The 19,310-nt window shown below is 46.6% G+C and overlaps 1 protein-coding gene across 1 annotated transcript in view; it reads right to left on the bottom strand.

Annotated features, from left to right (window-relative positions):
• Positions 1–625: 625 nt before the first annotated feature.
• The window catches only part of LOC144162285 (phosphoglucomutase-1-like), a 46,318-nt gene continuing 27,633 nt past the window's right edge, over positions 626–19,310 (bottom strand). The window contains exons 5-8 of the mRNA XM_077692763.1: positions 17,923–18,209; positions 13,781–14,084; positions 12,758–12,892; positions 626–877 (exon numbers count right to left, since the gene is read on the bottom strand). Of these exons, the coding sequence (XP_077548889.1) occupies positions 788–877; positions 12,758–12,892; positions 13,781–14,084; positions 17,923–18,209 (816 nt within the window). The 3' untranslated portion in view covers positions 626–787. The remainder of the gene's footprint in view (positions 878–12,757; positions 12,893–13,780; positions 14,085–17,922; positions 18,210–19,310) is intronic.

The raw sequence follows: 19,310 nt of genomic DNA on the forward strand, positions 1-19,310 counted from the left end.
ATCACTGCATGACCCGTTTAAGCGAGCACTACATCACCAAGCTAGGTAATAAAGACGTCGCTGCCGTTGCACTTTCAGTTTCAGTAAGAGCCAACGTTGCGGCAACAAAGTGAAATATTTTGAAACTCCTTTGAGACGGACAGAAAAAGATGCATTTTAGATGCGACTGCATCTCATTCACTCGCCTTGTCCCTCCATACGGCGTCGTCGTCCGTCCACACCCCTCCCCCATTGTCCTCGCCGCGCGAGCTGCGCTCTCCGCCGCTCATCCCCTCTCCTCTCCGATAGCGAACACTCTCTCGCGAGGAGCATTGGATTGGATTTGATTGGCTTGGCTTGGATTGGATTAAAGTGGATTGTGTTACGTCATAGCCGCGCCACGTTGCGTCATAGTCGCGGCAGGGGGTTCACGGCCTGTTTCACGAGATGGGAGAATCAACCTAACGGAAACAACAATGGAACCCCCTATGCGTTGCATCTACACAGGGGTTCTCGCGAGGGGAAGTGGGAGAAATTTTTTTTTTTCCTATGCTTCAATGTTTGAGACTTTTCTAAGTTGTAGCTGCTCTCCCAGTGTCTAGTTGAAAGTTCTGTCAAGGAAGAACGAAGAGGTTGGGTGTATAACTTAAAAGACAAAAAAAGGCGAATTTTATTGCTTGAGCCAAGCAGTGCTCTGGGTCTGCTTGCCGCGCGCGAATGGCGGCACCCAAAGTCCGTCAATTTTCGGCATCTGCTGCACGGCAGCGAGCGTGGCTGCGGAGTTCGGCAGGTGCCTTGTGCCCAGGACTCAGGTGATGACGGTTGGCCTCGTGCGGCCAATGAACATCTTCAGCTGGGCTATCTCCAGGGCTATGGCCACCAGCGGCATCAGCATCGTCTGCGTTTGAAAGGAGTAGGCATCTAGATTGGGGCAGGTTGTCACACAGATTGGGGAGAATTCCAACAGCAACTAAAAAAAATCCTCGGGGCACTAAGAAGGCGAAATCCTGGCGGCACTCATCAACAACAAGTTTTCTGCTACGTCGTACTTGCATCGCTTTCGTTTCTCTGTCTTTTGGCGCGAATTACTCTGACTGACTTCTTCGGCAGCATGCCCTATTTTACGACTCGTACGTCTCTAACTCACAGTTTTGTGAATTTTGTGAGGCGTCTGCCCGTCAAAGCTTCCGATTCCTGGTGAATCCCTCAACTGGGTATGTGCCACGAAGGAAGAAACAACAAGGACAACGACAACTGTTCCACCCCTTGCAATGTGCCCCAATAGTGCAGTTGGTAGAGAATTACGATCCTACTGCGGAGGTCCGGGTTCAAATCCCACTGGATCACACGTTTTTATTTAGTTGCTTTTTTTTCACCAGAAGCCACTTTCTTGACGGGACAACAACAAAACAATGGCACTTTTTCGCAAAACTTTTTGCCTTTGCAAAACTGTTTGCCCTGGGCAACCACCGCATTACTTCCAAATGATGTCCTGTTGAATGTAAGTCACAGCAAAGCTGCTTTTGTTTGATTTGCAATGTGCAAGCTTTTCCAGGACTTACGGTGATGCCAAGAAGGGAAGCATTCCAAAATGAAAAACAATGGGTTCTGCCACTCTCCCTTAAACATGTTTCTAGCCATCCTGATCTAGCCACTCTGCGTTTCTAGCAGGGTTTCCAACCAGAACCAAACTGAACCAAAAGCCGGAACTGAACCGGTATTTTTGCCAAAACTGAACCGAAAAAAAAAAAAAAAAATAACGGTTACCGGTTCATGCCGAAACAGTTAGACCCTCTGTTGTTGATATTGCACAGTCATTTTGATTCAGACCTTTTTTTCTTTCACGTACCATCAACTTTGTACCCGCTCGCGCACTTTCCTTTCCAGACAATTGAACACTATCACGCTCTATGTAACAACAGGGGAAATGAATGAGCACCAGTGTAGCAATGGTCTGTTGCTGCTGGAAGCGCGAGCGTAGTGCAAGCTGACCAAACGAAATGTCATTCCCGGCAGCTTGCAGGGGATATAAAACGACTTTGCCCTTCCCTAGCTGCGACTTTATTGGAGCAGTCAGGCTGCAGGAGTGCTTTACTGCGCATCAGCGAAAGCCCACACCCGATGTGTGCAAACTTTTTGCATTTCATAATTTCTTTAAAAGGTCCGACACTTGAAAATTGTTAATACTTGACAAGTGTGACCGCAGGAGCTGCTCGGTGGCTGCTAAGCCGTTTGCTGCTGACCACAAGTGGCCTCGATCTCCCTTCCCCACGACCGTTTTTCTGAAGTAGATGGAAATCGAGAACGTCCGTGTATCGAGATTTTGATCCACGTTTAATATCAGCAGCTGGTTAAAATAAGTCTGCTGGCCTGCAACATAAGCTGCACCTCGGAGCAGAGATATAGCGCGGGGCATCAAATGCGCCAGTTTTAAAAAAAAGTATGTTTACACAGAACAACAAAAAAGAAAAGGTGAATCAAGTTGTTATAAAACATTACGCAAAAAGTAAGTAAAACTGAATAAGTAAAAAAAGCACCAAAACGTGGACATTGCTCTATACTTTTCTTTTCCTTGCCTTTCACAACCAAACGTGTTCTCAATGCGAAGGAGTTTTTGAGGACAGTACAGTGGACAAGTTCCGTTTTTTACAGATACAAATAACAACAGATACGTCAGGGAAAACTGTTAAGGTGTGCATTTAATCCCTTGGCAAAAAACTGCAGCCCTCGACCTTGTCTTGGAAGCACAAACAGTAATAAAGCAGATGACACGTGCAGAAAGGCAGGCCGGTACATCACACTGCCCTATTCGCCCAGCGATCATCTTTTCTGCTTGTTCTGCAGTTTTGTCTGTTTCAGATCTGCTTTTTTTTCGAAGGTGCACTTGTACTGACTGCCCAACTCTCTACATTACTTCTACTGCTACTCGTTCCGGAGGGGAGTACTGCTGTAGACGAATTAAAGAGCGTCTACCCAAAAAAGTCCCATCTTATGCTCCGTGCGTCAAATTTCCCTTTCATTTTGGTAACAGCATAATCTGTTATAAGATTCCGTAGTGTAGCACACAGAACGATGGCCGGGGGTCAGGCGGTACGATGACATACTGATTGTAATGCATACATCCGGTATAGCTATCGCAAAAGGAAATGCAGTGGTCAGTGCAATAATGCATTGACTGAGCCTTAACTAAAGCTTTTAACAAAAGTGTGGCTAACACATTCGATACGGTGACAGCTGCTAACAAATTATTCAGGGCGACCGAATAGTCTAATTCATTGGTAGTATTTTAATATGTACCTGTTGTGGGATTTTTGTGTTTTATTAGAAATATTAAAAAAAAATGCGCGCCATTTTAAGCGCTGGTATTTGAACGCGCCAGTATGGAGGCCTAAATTTAAGGCTTCAAGGTTAGCGTGATGGGCGATTCTATACGCCTCGAGCGCGGCCTGTAGGGGCGCCACTGAAATCCCCCTAGCGGCCCGTTTCGAAAGCAGGCGCGGGAGTCCCCGGCTCGGTCCCCCCTGTCGCCGTTGCTTTTGGGGCTCGTTCAAGACAGCGATTTACCGTTTGTCCGCGTTAGAAATACCAGATAACGTGGAGCAGGCACTCTGTTTGCAAGTGTGGTGTGTTCACGAGAGTATAAACGTTTATGACGCGATCTTAGTGAGATCTGTATGAGCGCCGGGCGTGTGTCACAGGCCAGTGTCCCGAAGCCAGCATTTGCATGCAGCTGATTGCAATTCCGCTGCCCTGAAATTTAGTGGCAGTGTCTCCGTAAGCAGTGTTTCCTCCGATGGTCATGTTGCGGCCATACACACTATGATGTAAATCGACTTTGTGCACTTACAAAATCCCGCGGAGCACTCATGCCTGACAGCACGCAAGTTACGCCTGCCAATATCACATAGCAGATATTGATCAGTACCATGAAAAAGCCAATGCGGCATAAATTTCACAAACATTGTACCAAAGAAGTACGATGGATAATGCAAAATTACACTCCGGAGTCAGCACACGACGACAAATTTAATGCTGGGTCGTCTTGTCCCGAGGTGAGCGCTCGCAAAGATTCACCTGTTACATTTATCCTCCACGAGAAGCGCGAAGACGGGTTTATAGAGTAATTCGCGCCCGCGACCAAACTCTTCTTCGAAACATCGTCATATGACACGGGGAGACTGCAGAATCTAGCATAAACCGAAATCAGAACCTTTATCAGATACGACACTCTTCCAACGAGCCCGTGTGTACGAGATTTCGGCGCACGTTAAGGATCTCCAGGTGGTCAAAATTAATCCGGAGCCCTCCACTACGGCATGACTCATCGTCTCCATTGCGTCGGCGCGTTAAATTTTGCAATCAACCAATCAACACTTCCAACGACACCTCGTATCGCTTGTGAACTGCCTACCCTGTATTCTTCAAAAAATGCGTCCGCCGAGTGATCAGCCGTTCGTTGAAGGCGAAAAACAAACGAAAAGTGAACACGCAGCAATTGTGTGTGTGATTACTAAAAACGTTAAAACGGTCATTCGTTGATTTCGCTCCGCATTTGTAAACAACGATAGTTGAGCGTCCTCCTCCTTACCCCCCCCCATGTCTAGCGATATATCACTGCATTTCGCATCTAGTTGGTCTGGTGGAAACTACCTTGCTCAAACAAACGTCTTTAGCATTTGAGAAGCTGCACTCGTTTTTTTTTTTCATTCCCATACGACTATTCTATCTATTCCTGACTTGCAGACCATTGATTTTCCCGTGGTTTCATTAACATATACCTTAGTTCTTACTATAAGGCATGAGCAGGCACATATCTGACACTGCACATCCTTTGAGTGTATTAACATTCTCGCGTGGCTTATATTCCCATAAAAGGCACAAGTTTTTGTCAGCTATTGGGTTATCACATCCCCGAATCATATTGTTCTACGACGTACATAGAAGCAAAGCCGCATTTGTTGTCTGCGCTGCAAAACAGTGCCAATATGAGGTCTAAACGAGGCGACAATAAATAGAATTCACTTGTGCTGACGTGTTCGAAGGTGACAGCGGTGATATGCTGCTACCGTCGCCGACGCCCGCAAGAGCGCCCACGAAGCGCGCAGAACCACCTCCCCGCGGGTAGCTCTTGTTGGCGTTAGAGCGCTCTACCAAGGCGCAGCTGTTTTTTTTAAGTGCCCTATACGTGCAGTTAGCTTACAGACGTCACCATAACAAGTTGTTTAGTGCGGGAAAAGGCAAAGAGAAGCGAAAGAGAACCAAAACACTGCATGACCGCCTATCAGCCACGCAGCGCTAATCCCGCAAACGCCGCGGAGAAGCGGCAGCAGGCGGCGCAGCGATCGCGAATCTCGAGGCGTATAGCGACGATTGCGATTTCAATAAAAAAGGAAAGGGCAGAAAATATATCCCACTGTCATATCTCTTGGCGGTGGCTTTATAAATAGTCGCTAGGACAACATAAAGCCTGGGCGAGGAAGTAGGTGGTAAATCGTAGCCACTACATCTGTTTTGCTAATATCTCGTAATTGTTTAAAGTTTGATTTGCAATTGTGCCACTGCCCTTAGGGAACAGCAGCATTTTGAATTTTTAATTGCATTTTGATTTGACTGTCGTTTTAAACTACTAAATGTTTCTTCTAATTCCAGTGATAATTCAACTCATCGAACCGGTTCGCAAACCGGTTCGGTATGTGATTTTGTCAAACCGGAACTGAACCGGAACGAAATGATTTCGCCTGAACCAGAACCGTAACCGAACCGGTATTTTTCCGGTTCGACAACCATGGTTTATCCAGTGCAAAAGTGCACACAACCATACAGTTGCAAAAATGTTTCAAGAGTGGCAACGGGTGCAGAGAACACCCAAAATATTGGTGTAACCGGCTATTACTTAGTTCGAAAGTCTGTCATTTATTGCCAGCAACACCTTTCAGGGCAGCACTCTGGCAGCCGTGTGCATGACGGCATTTCAGGTCATTTTGAGCTCAGTTGTACAGTATAGGAACATGTAATAAGGAATCTGCCAGCAGAAAACGACTATACTGCTGCAGTAGTCGAGATTTATGCCCAGTGACGTAGCTTCCTTCCATTGTATGAATTCTTCCGGACCTCACAAAAGTGCGGCCGTTAGTTTTCAGAAATGTGACGTGCTTATGTTAGCTCATCGTGGCCAATTGAGCAGCGAAACGAAGATGGCACCGGTCACCGGTGTCGATGTCCGTTGCTCACAAAGTCCCCAGCCAACTACTTTCAGCAACGGTGACGCATGCAGATGTGACAAGCCATGCTTTCCTCGAATTTCGTGAGTGGCACCACAAGTAAAATTACGGTCATGCATTGTGAAGCTGCTACCCCCGAGCTGTATGGCACACCGTAGTGGAGAGCTACAGTGCGCCTAACCTGGGTATCTTTAACATACACCCAGATTTCAGCGCAGAAATGTTCTTATTTTCTGCCTCCGTTAGAAGAACAGCAGCCACGGCTGGAAATGACTGGAAACTACAAACTGCGGCAACAGAGGCTCTGAGAGATGTGGCTTCAAAGGGGCCAGGAAGACAAAATAAAAATTTGTTCAATTTGAAAGAAATTGCACTTGGTAACTCACTCAGCTCCGTTCAGGCCACGAAAAATGCTTTTTTTTTAACTTAAAAAAAAAAAAAACCTGAAGAAATATAGAGCAACTTTCATATTTCATCCTACAGTGCTGTATTATAGGCAGAAGTGACGTAATTTGAGCCAACCATAAAAACATATCCTAATTATTCGATTATAAGGCGAGGGTGTGTGTGTGTGTGTGTATATATATATATATATATATATATATATAAGGATTGGCAGTCAAGAATACCTCGGAAAGCAAAGAGGAGAACATGGTAGGTCACTGAAACAGATAAAGAATTTGGAAAGACAGAAAGTGGAGAAAAAATGTCCACCGGGTGTCTTAATTCAACGAGCCCTTCATTTCCCATTCTGATTCACTGTATATATATATATATATATATATATATATATATATATATATATATATATATATATATATATATATATATATATATATATATATAGCAACAAAGTTTTCCTGGACGCCGGTAGAAGGGGGGCGCAGGGGGGCGCAGTTGTAGTGCTTAATAAAACAGACTATCTTAAAGAAGCGATGAGGCAACTTAACGATCAGTCATTTTATAAACGTTTGGATGAAGACCCAACTGAACATTTTAAGTCTGTCATAACAAGTGCGCTAACCGCGCTCGCATCCGAAAAAAAGTTGGATAGCTCATTAATTAGGTCGCTTATTCCTCTAAGCCCCGTCGCAGGCCGTTTTTACCTCCTACCGAAGATACATAAACATGGTAATCCTGGCCGTCCAATCGTCTCGGGAATAGGAACTGTAACTGAATATATCTCCCGTTTTGTCGATACGGAAATCAACCACATTCCTGCAACGTTTGCTTCATACGTTAAAGACACCAATCATTTCTTAACTGATATCACTTCTGTTGAGGTCCCCGAAGGCGCCCTCTTGGTTACCTTAGACGTGGCGTCTCTGTATACTAACATACCGCATACCGACGGCATCCGATCTGTACTACTAGCATACGAGATATCAGATATCAATAAGACCTTGGACAGCCAAACTTTAGCTACTCTTTTGCGCCTGATATTAGAGCTAAACAATTTTGAATTCAATGGAATCCATTACGTTCAGGTTAGTGGTACATCAATGGGAACCGCCATTGGTCCTAACTACGCTAATATCTTCATGGGCTTGCTTGAGAACGAATTTCTAGCCGGTTGTGCTCTTAAACCTCTGTACTATAAACGCTTCATTGACGACATCTTCTTAATTTGGACACACGGCGAGGCCGCTCTTTTGTCTTTCATTAATGATTTTAATCAGGCTCACCCTTCTATTTCATTTTCCCATTCTTTTTCCCAGTCAACCATCAATTTTCTTGATGTTACTTTGACTGTAGATAACGGTGAAATCGGGACTAAAATTTACCGCAAGCCAACCGACAGGCAACAGTACCTCCATTTTGACAGTAGCCACCCTAAGCATTGCAAAACTAGTATCCCGTATAGTCAAGCCATCCGTTTCAAAAGAGTTTGTTCTAAGCAATCTGACTTCGAGTCCAACTGCCTACAACTTCGCGACGCCCTCACTAAACAAAAGTACCCTGCCGAAATTCTTGACGATGCATTTAGGCGCGCCGATGCTCTTGACCGCAATGACCTCCTCGATATTCAAGCCCGGCCTTCACCCCCCGAAAAAACTAACCTCGTGGTTACGTACAACGCGTCAATGCCTAACATTAGGAACATTTTAAGTAAACACTACAATATTCTCAAGCAGAGTGATCGGCTGCAAGAAATTTTTCCCGAACCGCCACGAGTAGTATACCGCAGAGCTAGAAACCTTCGTGATATTCTAACTTCATCAAAAACCACACGTGTGGCTCCATCTGGGTGCCATCCTTGCAACAAGCCCCGTTGCAAGGTTTGCGCACACATGACTACTACCCGATCGGTTACGAGTTCAGCCTCGAAGTACTGCCTAAAAATAAATAGCGATCTTTGCTGTGACAGTGAAAACGTAATCTATATGTTAGAATGTTCTCTTTGCAACCTGCAATACATTGGTCAAACGGCGCTATCGTTTAGACTGCGTTTCAATAACCACAGGGCACATGTAACCTCCCTTCCGCATCTTCCGCTATCCAAACACGTGAACGTTACAGGCCATTCCTTTGATCATATCAAAGCCACCATCCTTCAGTCTGGTTTTCGTACCCACCATGATAGAGAAGTGCGCGAGTCATTCCTAATTTACAAATTTAACACCTTAGTATCTGGTTTAAACGAAAGTCCGGGGAAATTAAGCTGCCTGAACACGCAGTAATGTTATAACACTGAGTTCTGCTGTTGAACTGAATATTCATAGGCAATTGTTCATGTTATCGCTGTTAAGGGTCGTTGCTCTGTTCTTGGTGTTTATAGAGACAACCCTGTAAAGATAGCCTTGCTTTTGTATAAGCACACACATCGTGCAGAAAACCTTTATTGATAATTCTGGGCACCATAGCGTCTATGTAATGCTTTAGACAAGCGCCTGTATCTCGTGTTTGCCTCTTTCCTTTTCTTCCCTTTCCTCATTCGACTGCTGTAGCTGATTTGTAGTTTTGAAACATATATAAGCTGTACGACAATGCCATCACTGTATCTGACGAAGGCCGGTCCCTCGGCCGAAACGTTATTAAATCTGTTCTCTTTTTTTACCGTGGTCGAAACCATTTTTGTGTATATATATATATATATATATATATATATATATTGATACGTGGCAGCAAAGCATAGATGAGACGGATATTAGACGATGGTACTGCGATGTAGTTACAAGGATGATCTATGTACAAGCGGCCATGAAAGAGCTCGCACCAGCCATGGCCTTTTTGTCGTCTTTGGTGACGGGTTATGGTGCTATGGGGCATTGTCCACACATTGTCCACATAGATGTCCACATATATATCAATATATATATATATATATATATATATATATATATATCAATATATATATATATATATATATATATATATATATATATATATATATCTTAGAAGGTGGGGTATGACTTTGAGACTACAGATTTTGGAAAAAAACATTGCCTTATATTCGAATAAATAACTATCAGTGTGCTAACTGCATGCGTTAGCATTCAAGTGTTATGGTCAAACGTAACTAGAGAACTCGGTACAATTTCCCAGTTGTTTCTTGGCAGCAGCACAAATTGGTGCCTGCCAATCGCACAAACAGAATTCTGTGACGTCCTAGAAAAATCTCCGAAGAGTGGCTTCATCTCTTCTCCTTAACATCTCTATTACTTGTTTGAAGCTTGTGATAAAATTGGTATTATTGGTACCAGGCCAAAGCAGTCTCTTCAAGGAACCAAACCTGTATTCTGTCTTCATGGCTGCCTAAAGCCTTGATCGGCCATGCGTGGCAGGTTACGATAAAAGTGGCTGGTAAACGACCATGGCTGTTGGCACAAGGAAAACAAGAATCCCAGAACACAGACACATAGACACCTGTTTGTGTGTGGTGTTAGGTAAATTTTCTAGCCTTTCACCAGCATGGATGGAGGAAAGAGCAATGGGACTTCTTCTCCCAAGTAAGTGGACCGCGAGATGTAGGTAACTAATAGTTTGTGTGTGCCCTCAGGATGCCAGTGGATGAAGGACTTGCCACTGAGCGATCATGCTGCAGGTAATGGGTACGCTGGTCGGAAGCCACAAAACGGGCATGCTTGTGAGAGCAGGACCAAAACAACAATCCCAATTGAAGGCGCTCACTTCCATCGATGGACTGTTTCGTACTAGAGTTACAGGTTCTGGCAATTGAGCTAGGCTGCTCCTCCAGCAAGGCACTGCTTCTTCTACATGTACAGCAAGTCCAACCAACAGACAAGGTCACAAACCGGGCAAGGAGTTGCACGAATGCGTTGTGGGGTGAGTATGTGTAAAATAAAATAAAGAAAAATTCAGAGCCCTTTTACTTTGCGAAGATGGAAACCAGAGAAGCTGTAGCTATGGTGGGTTTTGCTATAGTGAATTTATACATTATCGTTATCACCATGCCAAGTGGGAAAGCTGCTCTTTTGCCGGGAGGGATTCCCAGCTACTCGACGAGTGGGAACTTGAGGTGGCAACGGCGGTGACTACACATTCTGCAGCAGCAGCTTTCCATTGTTTTTGCGCCCCTTTTTGTTCACACCAATGCTCCTTCAATTTCTGCTCTTCTTCCTCCAAGCGAACTACACGTGTTCATCCCATAGCCAGTTAAAAGTGCAACTGCTGATAACAGCACTAGCGCTGTTATCAGCCAATTTGTAACTTAAGAAAGAGGAATCAGTGATGGCGAGGAGAAACAAAGAAATGGTGCCAAGTAAGCCATTGCGCCTGGAAGAGGAACCGTGGATCTTAGCGATACACAGGTTCGCTGTAAAAACAGTGCAACAGGACAGAAGAACACCAGTACAATGAGCAGGTGTTATCTGTCCATCGTACTTTTATTGTTCTGTTCTTTTTCTCTTTGTGTGCGTAAAGAGTTGAAGTGATACCTATTTAATACAGCATGCAGCCTGGAAATTACAAGCTTTGTGACCTATAATGCACCCCTTGTGGAAGAAGTTCTGCAGCTGAGATGACTAAAATTCTGCACCAAAATCTCGGTGGTTACCCCTAAAATTTGCCAGCATACAATCTAAATGCCCCCATTTTGAAGATTACCCCTTACTGGCGTTTCGCCTGCTACATAGAGCTTGACAGCGAGCCTCCCGAAGGTGTCAAAAGCGTACCGCGTACCATTTACGACTCACTTCCGTGGAACCACCCTAGGTGATGACGGTCGGTTTCTTGCGGCCGGTGAACTCGGTCAGCTTCGAAATGTGCAGTGCAACGGCCACCAGCGGCCGCATAAACGTCTGCGTTTTGCAGCGCGGAACTAAGTAAGCGGCCGACCATGGCTGCACCCAGAGTTCTTCAGTATACACCAGTCGCAAAACTACACCTCAGCATCCGGGCGGTGCGATCTCTTCCGTTTCGTTTAATCTGAAAAACAAGTGTACTGGGGTGGCCCCTAGGGGACAGAAACTGAACTTTGCTAAACATTTACTCAGTAACACAACTTGTTAAACAAAGTTTACTTCTATAACGAGCCAACGTTGAATTAGGTTGTGTTCACAAATGTTTTCACGGTTTTCTTTTCGTGGCTCACGGCAGCAGCCCCAAGCGCTCGAGTGCCACTTCAACTTTCTGTCAACAGATGGCAGGCCAGTCAACGAGCCCCGTGCTTGCTTGAGTGCCACTTCAACTTTCTGTCAACAGATGGCAGGACAGTCAGCTAGTCCGTGCTTACCCCTGTTTGCACCAGTGCAGGGGGGCCCACTGGGAACTGGCTTTTGAAACACGGCACTTATGGTGAGTGTCACAACTGGTGTGTACAGAGTAACTCTAGGCTGCACCTAGTGACGACTTCCCAAGCACAACACGCTTACAAGCGAGGTTTGTTTTGAATCTACGCATGCATGCAATGTCAGCTAAGCATTTGAAAGGGAAAGGTTACACGGGCTGTCTTGGGAACAGACCCACAGTTTGTGCCTGTGCTGCAGTAGTAGTAGTAGTAGTACGAAACCTTAATGAGCCACAAAGTAAGAGTGGTTTCCTAGTCCGGGAATCCAAGTGGTGACTGATAATGTACAGAAACGATGAAACCAAATTTTTCCATTAAAAAGTTCATATTAGCCAAGTATAAAAGCTGCTAATGTGTTACGATATCTGTTACAAGATGAACTCTGAGATGGCGCCACGTGTCCAAGCGGAGTTCGGATAGGAGAGCGTCTAAAATTTGAGCGGATTCTGGTACCGCCACTTCACATCTGCCTCTCCCTCCAATTATGTAGGAAGCATTATTTTGTGTCTTTAAAGCAATCATTATCAAACACATCTTACGCCCCATTTCGAACCTGGGTCCCTCAAACGTGTTCTGTTCCCCGGCGCGCACATGGTATACCACTCAGCCACCACGCAACACGGAGTGATACGATTTGTTAATTTTTTTCTACAAACGACATCCGTATTTTCCACAGCGTTGCCCCCTATGTACAAAATGGAGTATAGAAATGCGGCTTTAGAACACTCTGAGCTGGCTGGGCACTGTACCGGCCTCCACTTTTCCTGGGCTGGTTAAGTGCGTTGCGGGAACACACGAGGGCACTGACCTGTGCATCCTGCTTGCACTTGTCCGCGTTCCCCTCGTAGCTGTCGATGTAGACCCGAATCGTGGCACCGGTACTGCCGGTACCGCTCAGGCGGTACACGATGCGGGAGCCATCACGGAAGATGATGCGGATGCCCTGCGCAGGTCGGAACAGCACATGGCAGATTGATAACTGCTACACACGCAGTGAAAGAAATGTCTGTCAAGGGAGGACATGGCTCTTAAAACAATTTCTTTTAATTTTTAAGTAAACTCTTCATACTTGTCAGTCTTGCTGCTTTGTCCCACTGATTTCAAATATCGAATTTTTTGGGGGGGGGTAAGTCAATTAGTTACCAAGATGATGATAGATAATTAGCCATTTTTGGAGGAACAATAGACAAAACAGTGTTGGCCATAAAACTGCAATCTTTATATTTGCCAATACTATGAACCCTGGTCAGTGCAATAAGTGAATCGGTTTTTTGATGCACCGCTTGGAACTAATTTTACAGCTCATTAAACTTTGGTGTTTGAAATGGGCACTCAGAATGGTTCCTTGCCACTGGTGCCACCAAGGTTTAATGAGCTGTACAGCTAGTTCCAAGTCGTGCATCAAAAAACCGATTCCCTTATTGCACTGACCAGGGTTCATAGTATTGGCAAATATAAACATTGCAGTTTTATGGCCAACACTGTTTTGTCTATTGTTCCTCCAAAAATGACTAATTATCTCTCATTATCTGGGTAACAAATTGACCGACTCAAAAAACGATGCCACATTTGAAATCAGTGGGGGAAAAGCAGCAAGACTGGAAAATTTCACAGGGTTTACTTTACAATTAAAGGAAGCTGTTTTAAGAGCAGTGTCCCCCCTTATAAGAAGGTTATGTTAGGATACGTTAGGCAAGGCTAGGTTTGGTTAGGTTGGGTTAGGCTTAAGCATACGTTAGGTTTAGGTTAGCTTGGGCGAGGCGAAGTTAGGTTGGGTTGACATAGATATATCATCGATAAAGTGGGCTGGAAGGACAGGGAGGGCGCGCACCTGCTTGGAGGAGGTGCTGCCGTCGATGGGGTCCTTGTACTCGAACTCGTCGGCCTTGCCCACGGTGTAGACGCGGTCGGCGCAGAGGAAGCGGCGCCCGCGGAAGGCCGGGTCCCGGATGCGGCCCTCGATGTGCTCCATCATCTCGTGGGCCGCCCCGGTGTCGCACTGCTCGTAGTCGTAGCGGGTGAAGTAGTTGCGGCCGTAGCGCGCCCAGTGGTCTTCGCACAGCTGCTGCACGCCCAGGCCGCTGTGCGCTATCACCGACAGCCACGCTAGGCACGCCCACACGCCGTCCTTCTCCCTGCAGCAGAGGCCGAACGCGCTCCCGTCACCAATCGCTCAGTTCCTCGCCACCCCCCACAACTCCCGCACCGCCCCCGCTCGGTTCCCCCAGCTTGGTTGGTGCGGTCTTGTGTGTTCCCCGCTCGCTTTCGGCTGTCAGTGGTGGCACGCAAGACCGCGCCAAGCGTGATCGGGTCACAGAAAAAGAATTTACAGGAAATGAAACTGTCATTGCGGCAGGAGCGGGCGAACGACCAGATAACGCCACAACGAAAACTAACGGGGACTACGAAGCTTTGCAGCTGTGGTGGTGAAGAAGGTGATACCAGTATAGTCCCCAGAAATTTTGGCTAGTCTGCCGTCCGGGCATGTTTTGCATTACAACGGTGTGTCATCGCAGTGATGAAAAGGCACACAAAACAGCACACTGGTCAACCACAGCGCCTCGCAGCATGCTCACCACATTTATCATTAAGGAATTTTCAAGAATTAAATTGCTTTTCTAACAACTTTTTATTGTACAGTTGCTTATTCGCTTACGTTTTAAGCTGTGGTGATCTGCGCTCTGCAGTGAGCAGATGATTGGAGGCTCGCACAGTACTGCCTACAGTTTCAAAATTCACGAAGAAAGCTTTCTCAGACATGAAAAAGTATACAAAGAAATTATAATGTCAGAAAAAGCTATCAAAACAACAATTTCATTTTTAGTAAGAAGTCTCAGTAGCAAAAGGGACCAGCACTACACTGAGAGGGTGCTGCAGTTGACCGGTGTGCTGTCGGCCGAACACTTTTATCATCTAAAGAACCCCACTGAAGGCCTCAGACAGCAGACTAGCCTAATTTCCAGGAACTATAACAGCGGCACCTAATGGGCGATATGATGGCGATCATGCCATGCTTAGGCTGTGCAGTAGAATGCCAACCAAGGCGTCCGTCCAATTTCCTCTCCCGCAACAGAAGCCGCTAGCTTAACCTGCACCAAGCGCTTGCGACGTCACCTGGCCACCCCAGGAAGAGCAGTTTCCACTCCTGTCTTGTTTCTTACTCTCTGAGTAGGGCAGTGCGTCTTCATTGCATAAGCATGCGATTCAAACACGTACTTGTGTGAAGGTGCTTTTATGCATGTGGCTCCCTACTGCACGCACCAGGAGAAACAAATGGGATGAAAAGAAGAACATGCCGTATTTTTGCACGTATAACCCATACCAAAGATGCGAAAATTTCACTGGCAAAGTAGGGTCTCAGATAATACATGGGGTTTTTATTTTAGTGCAGCTTTCCGGCAATGCACGTTGTGCCATGAAGATACTACGCATTAACACTGACTAAGCCTTCCAAGGCAGCGATTGCACAAAACATACAAGGACAAGGAAAGGAAATCGAACTCCATACGGAGGCATGGAGGGCGATTCGAGGTGAGATAGTGCAAAAAAGCTTAAAAAAATGCTGCATCACAAATAAACCACATAGATGGAACCGAAGATGACTTTGTATACAAAAGTGAGGACTGCCGCTCAAGTGATTGCTCTGGTGAGAGCAGTGACACTGAGGGAATTGTGACTTTCACCTCGCAGTCAGTGTGTTCTGATTGATTGTAGGGTTCAACGCGCCGACTCAATGCAGGCGATGAAGCGCGCCGTAGTGGAGGGCTTCGGATTAATTTTGACCACCTGGGGATCTTTATCGTGCGCCGAAATCTCGTACACACGGGCGTTTTTGCTTTTCGCCTCCATCAGAAAAGCGGCCGCCGCGGCCGGGAATCGAACCCGCGACCTCGTGCTCAGCAGCGCAATGCCTTAGCCACTGAGCCACCGCAGTCAGTGTGTTCTACTTTCTAAATATATGCTTTTTCTGTCTGGGGTATGTGATGTGTTGCTCGAGCAGTAGCTTTGGTGCAGCCTTTCCTGTGTGGGCAATACGCGAGGATTTTTTTTCTTTTCCAGCGGGCTGAAAGTGCGGTGCGGATTATATGCAGGGGCAGGTTATACGGGCGAAAATACGGTAACAGAAAGAGGCTCACACCCTCCCCGAAAAAAAAAAAAAAAGTAAAGTAACAAGAGAAAAGCAACCACCAGGTGGCACTTTAGCTAACAAACTTCCACCGATCGGTGACTCCAGCGTGGCCCCAAATGGCTGTGAAATTTAAATGATTGCAACTTTTTTAACAGCAGAGCTGCTCAAGCTTTTAGTTCCGCTGTGGAGCATTACGAGAAAACTCAACCCAGCCGAGTGCACGTGAGCGTGCCCCACGTGAAGAGCTCTCTCTCTCAAAAAGAAAAAAAAGTACTGAGCGTACATTATCGTGCACCTCGTTGAGGAGCGCCCGGCATCGACCAGCTTGACCTTCGAAAACACTCTGTTCAGCGTTTGTGGCGTGATCGCTCACAGTGCTGTTCTCCTCGACAAATCCCGCACGCTAACCCCTGAAGTGGGAGTACAGACTACAGACTACAAACTCGGCGCTACAGACGCAGAGTCCACAAAGCCGGTTGCCGCAGGTTCTAGCGCGTGCTAAGGCGGTCCACTCTGGGAGAGATGTGAAAGCCTGCGGACAAAATGATCCGGGCCTGCCAGTCATGGAGAAATTTAAGCGGCAAATTTGAAAATCCACGTGAGGTGCAATAGTCGAATCTCCGACGAAGGGAGAGGGGCCGCCGCCAGCTCTGCTAAGTTCTCCAGCCTTGCACCCCTAGTGCAAGCTGCGCCAATTTTTTTTTTTGTTGTTCAAGAGTAAGAAAGAATGACCAGTTGTGATGAACGAATGTAATGATTCAGGCTCAGCTTTACATCAAGAGGAAAACAAAGTTCACAGAACGGAGGACCCGCAGCAATGTTTATTACGACACCAACCTTCAATGCTGTGAAATAAGGCTCTAACACTGTAGTAATGCTGCTTACTAACCTGTATCCAAAATTTCCACATTAAAAGTAAAATTTTTCTCAACTGAAATTTCTCAATTTGCAGCTCCTGCGCGAACATCCCTCTAAATAATGCTTACCACCTTTCCGTCTGTGCACTCATACCGTGTGCCTAGATCGTTGCAGTGTGTGATCACCACAGATCAAATCTGTTCTTGAGCCACGTTCAGGCTCATATGATGATGATGATGACGCTATATCACAGCATACCGTATTGTTTCACGTGTAACCCGCCCCCGCCTACAGCCCCCCTCCCCACTTTCCGTCGACGAGTAACAAAACTATATCCCCCCGTATTGCGTAAATGCCTCGGACATAATCTGCAGCTCTACATCTCCGCTAAAATTTTCACATTTTTGGTGCGGGTTATATGCGGGAAAATACGGTATATCACAGCTACCCACCATGGTGGCTCAGTGGCTAAGGCTACTGAGCGCAAGGAAGCAGGTTTAATCATGGCTGCAATAGATGTTTCAAAGAGAGGCAAAAAATGAGAAACCCCACGTGTCAAGATCTAAGTGTGCATTACAGATCCGCAGTGGTCTAAACTAATCCTTTGCGCTCTACCATGGTGCAAGCTCATATCCCAAGTGTAGCTCTGGTGTGCTAAATTGCATTTTATCTTTGAAATCTTGCCATGGCTAAAGTTGTGCAGTGCTTCTAGAAGAAGTGACAAGGCTCCTAAACACCCTGGTGACACCTGTAGTTATAACGAATTCATGCCAACTGGATGGAAACCATTCATTACTTGAACGGCGCAAAAAGACAAAACGAAAAGTGCCTCGCATTTGTTAACTATGGTGTTCTTGTTTTCAGTGGTGGCTGCTGTGCTGTTCCAATTCTCGTTGCCTCTTAGATATCTACTCAGACTGCTTCCTAAGCTTACTACCACGCGGTCCACGAATTGCAACGCACCCTGGAAACGCCTACACACGCACCGAACATGGTCGGAGCCCGTGCCGAAGCTCTCCTCGCCACAAAGCGACAGCTTGCCCGCGTCCATGAGGTTTCCGAAGAACTTCCAGCCGGTGGGCACCTCGTAGAAGGGCAGGCCCTTGGCTTGCGCCACACGGTCGACAGCGCCCGCCGTGGGCATCGAACGGGCCAGACCCCGAATGCCCGTGGCCTGGAAGTACGGGATGGCGTGCAGCCGGTCCGCCAGCACGGCCAGCGAATCGGACGGCGTCACGAAGAAGGCGTTGGCACCGAGGATCATGTTGCGGTCCTGGAAAAATGAAGGAGAATAAATTACGGGGGGTGCTTTCAACCTCTAAAGGATGTGAGGATGAAAGCCTAGTTCGGCATACTGTTGATCTGCTGTGCAGCTTTCTGCTGAACTTTGCAGCCGTGCCTGTTGCCACTTGACCTCTGCCCCCTCCTGGGCAGAACCTTCTGAAGCTCGTTCCGCTTGCTAGCCATTGCCGGGAGCCTCCTGTTCGCCCCATCAGTACCCTTATGTGTGACGGTGGCCTACTCTTTGCCCGCCCTCCTGGGACTCTGCCGCTTCTTTGCGCGTGACCCCTGGCTCACGCCTTGTACTATATTTTCGTGCGTATAACCCCCCCTGCATATAAACCACATCCACCCCTTGCAGTCCACAAATAAAAAAAAATTATCCCCGTGTATTGTCTGCACATATCATACAAGAAAGGTTTGACCAAAGTTACTAAAGCAACACGGCACATTCGTTGACGAAAAAAAAAAGAAAAAAATCACGCCATATCCACGGAATGAATGATAAGTGGGGTGAAGCTCGAGAGGGGGAGATCATCGGTAACCGTAACTCTCCCGTGAAAGTTCCCCCATTACATCATTAAGAAAGACGTAAGACTGTGTGCGTACATTGTACAAATCAACTTTTATTTTCGGAGTCAATGCTCCCAGGCCCAGACCTGGTGAAAAACCCCGCGCCATCGAGGACTACTCCGCACCTCCACCACAATTTGTCACGTAGGATGGGACACAACGGTAAAGAAAGAACTTTTATTTAGGGCGAACTTGTGCCCGAACAAGACGAGAGGAAACGAGCAAAGGTCCTTGCGTCTCGTTCGATCTCCGAGAACGACTGCCTGCGTTCGTGGCGCGATCTCTTGCGTGATCTCCCCCTCGCAGTGCACGTGCGCTCGCGCCTCCTTTGGCGAACACAGACAAGCTCGCGCTCCCGGTGCCGAGTTTGCGTTGCCGGTTGCAGCCGGTTCTTGCGCGTGCAATGCGGCCCACTTTGCGACATCTCCGAAAGCATGCGGCGGTCACGTACCACGAGACACAGTGGATGGACAGACCCATGACTTAAGGAGCTTCGCCTCTAAAACTTACCTATATTTTG

The sequence above is a fragment of the Haemaphysalis longicornis genome, unplaced genomic scaffold (assembly GCF_048455015.1).
Source record: "Haemaphysalis longicornis isolate Haplotype H1 unplaced genomic scaffold, Haemaphysalis longicornis Haplotype H1 scaffold_12, whole genome shotgun sequence".
Lineage (NCBI taxonomy): Eukaryota > Metazoa > Arthropoda > Arachnida > Ixodida > Ixodidae > Haemaphysalis > Haemaphysalis longicornis.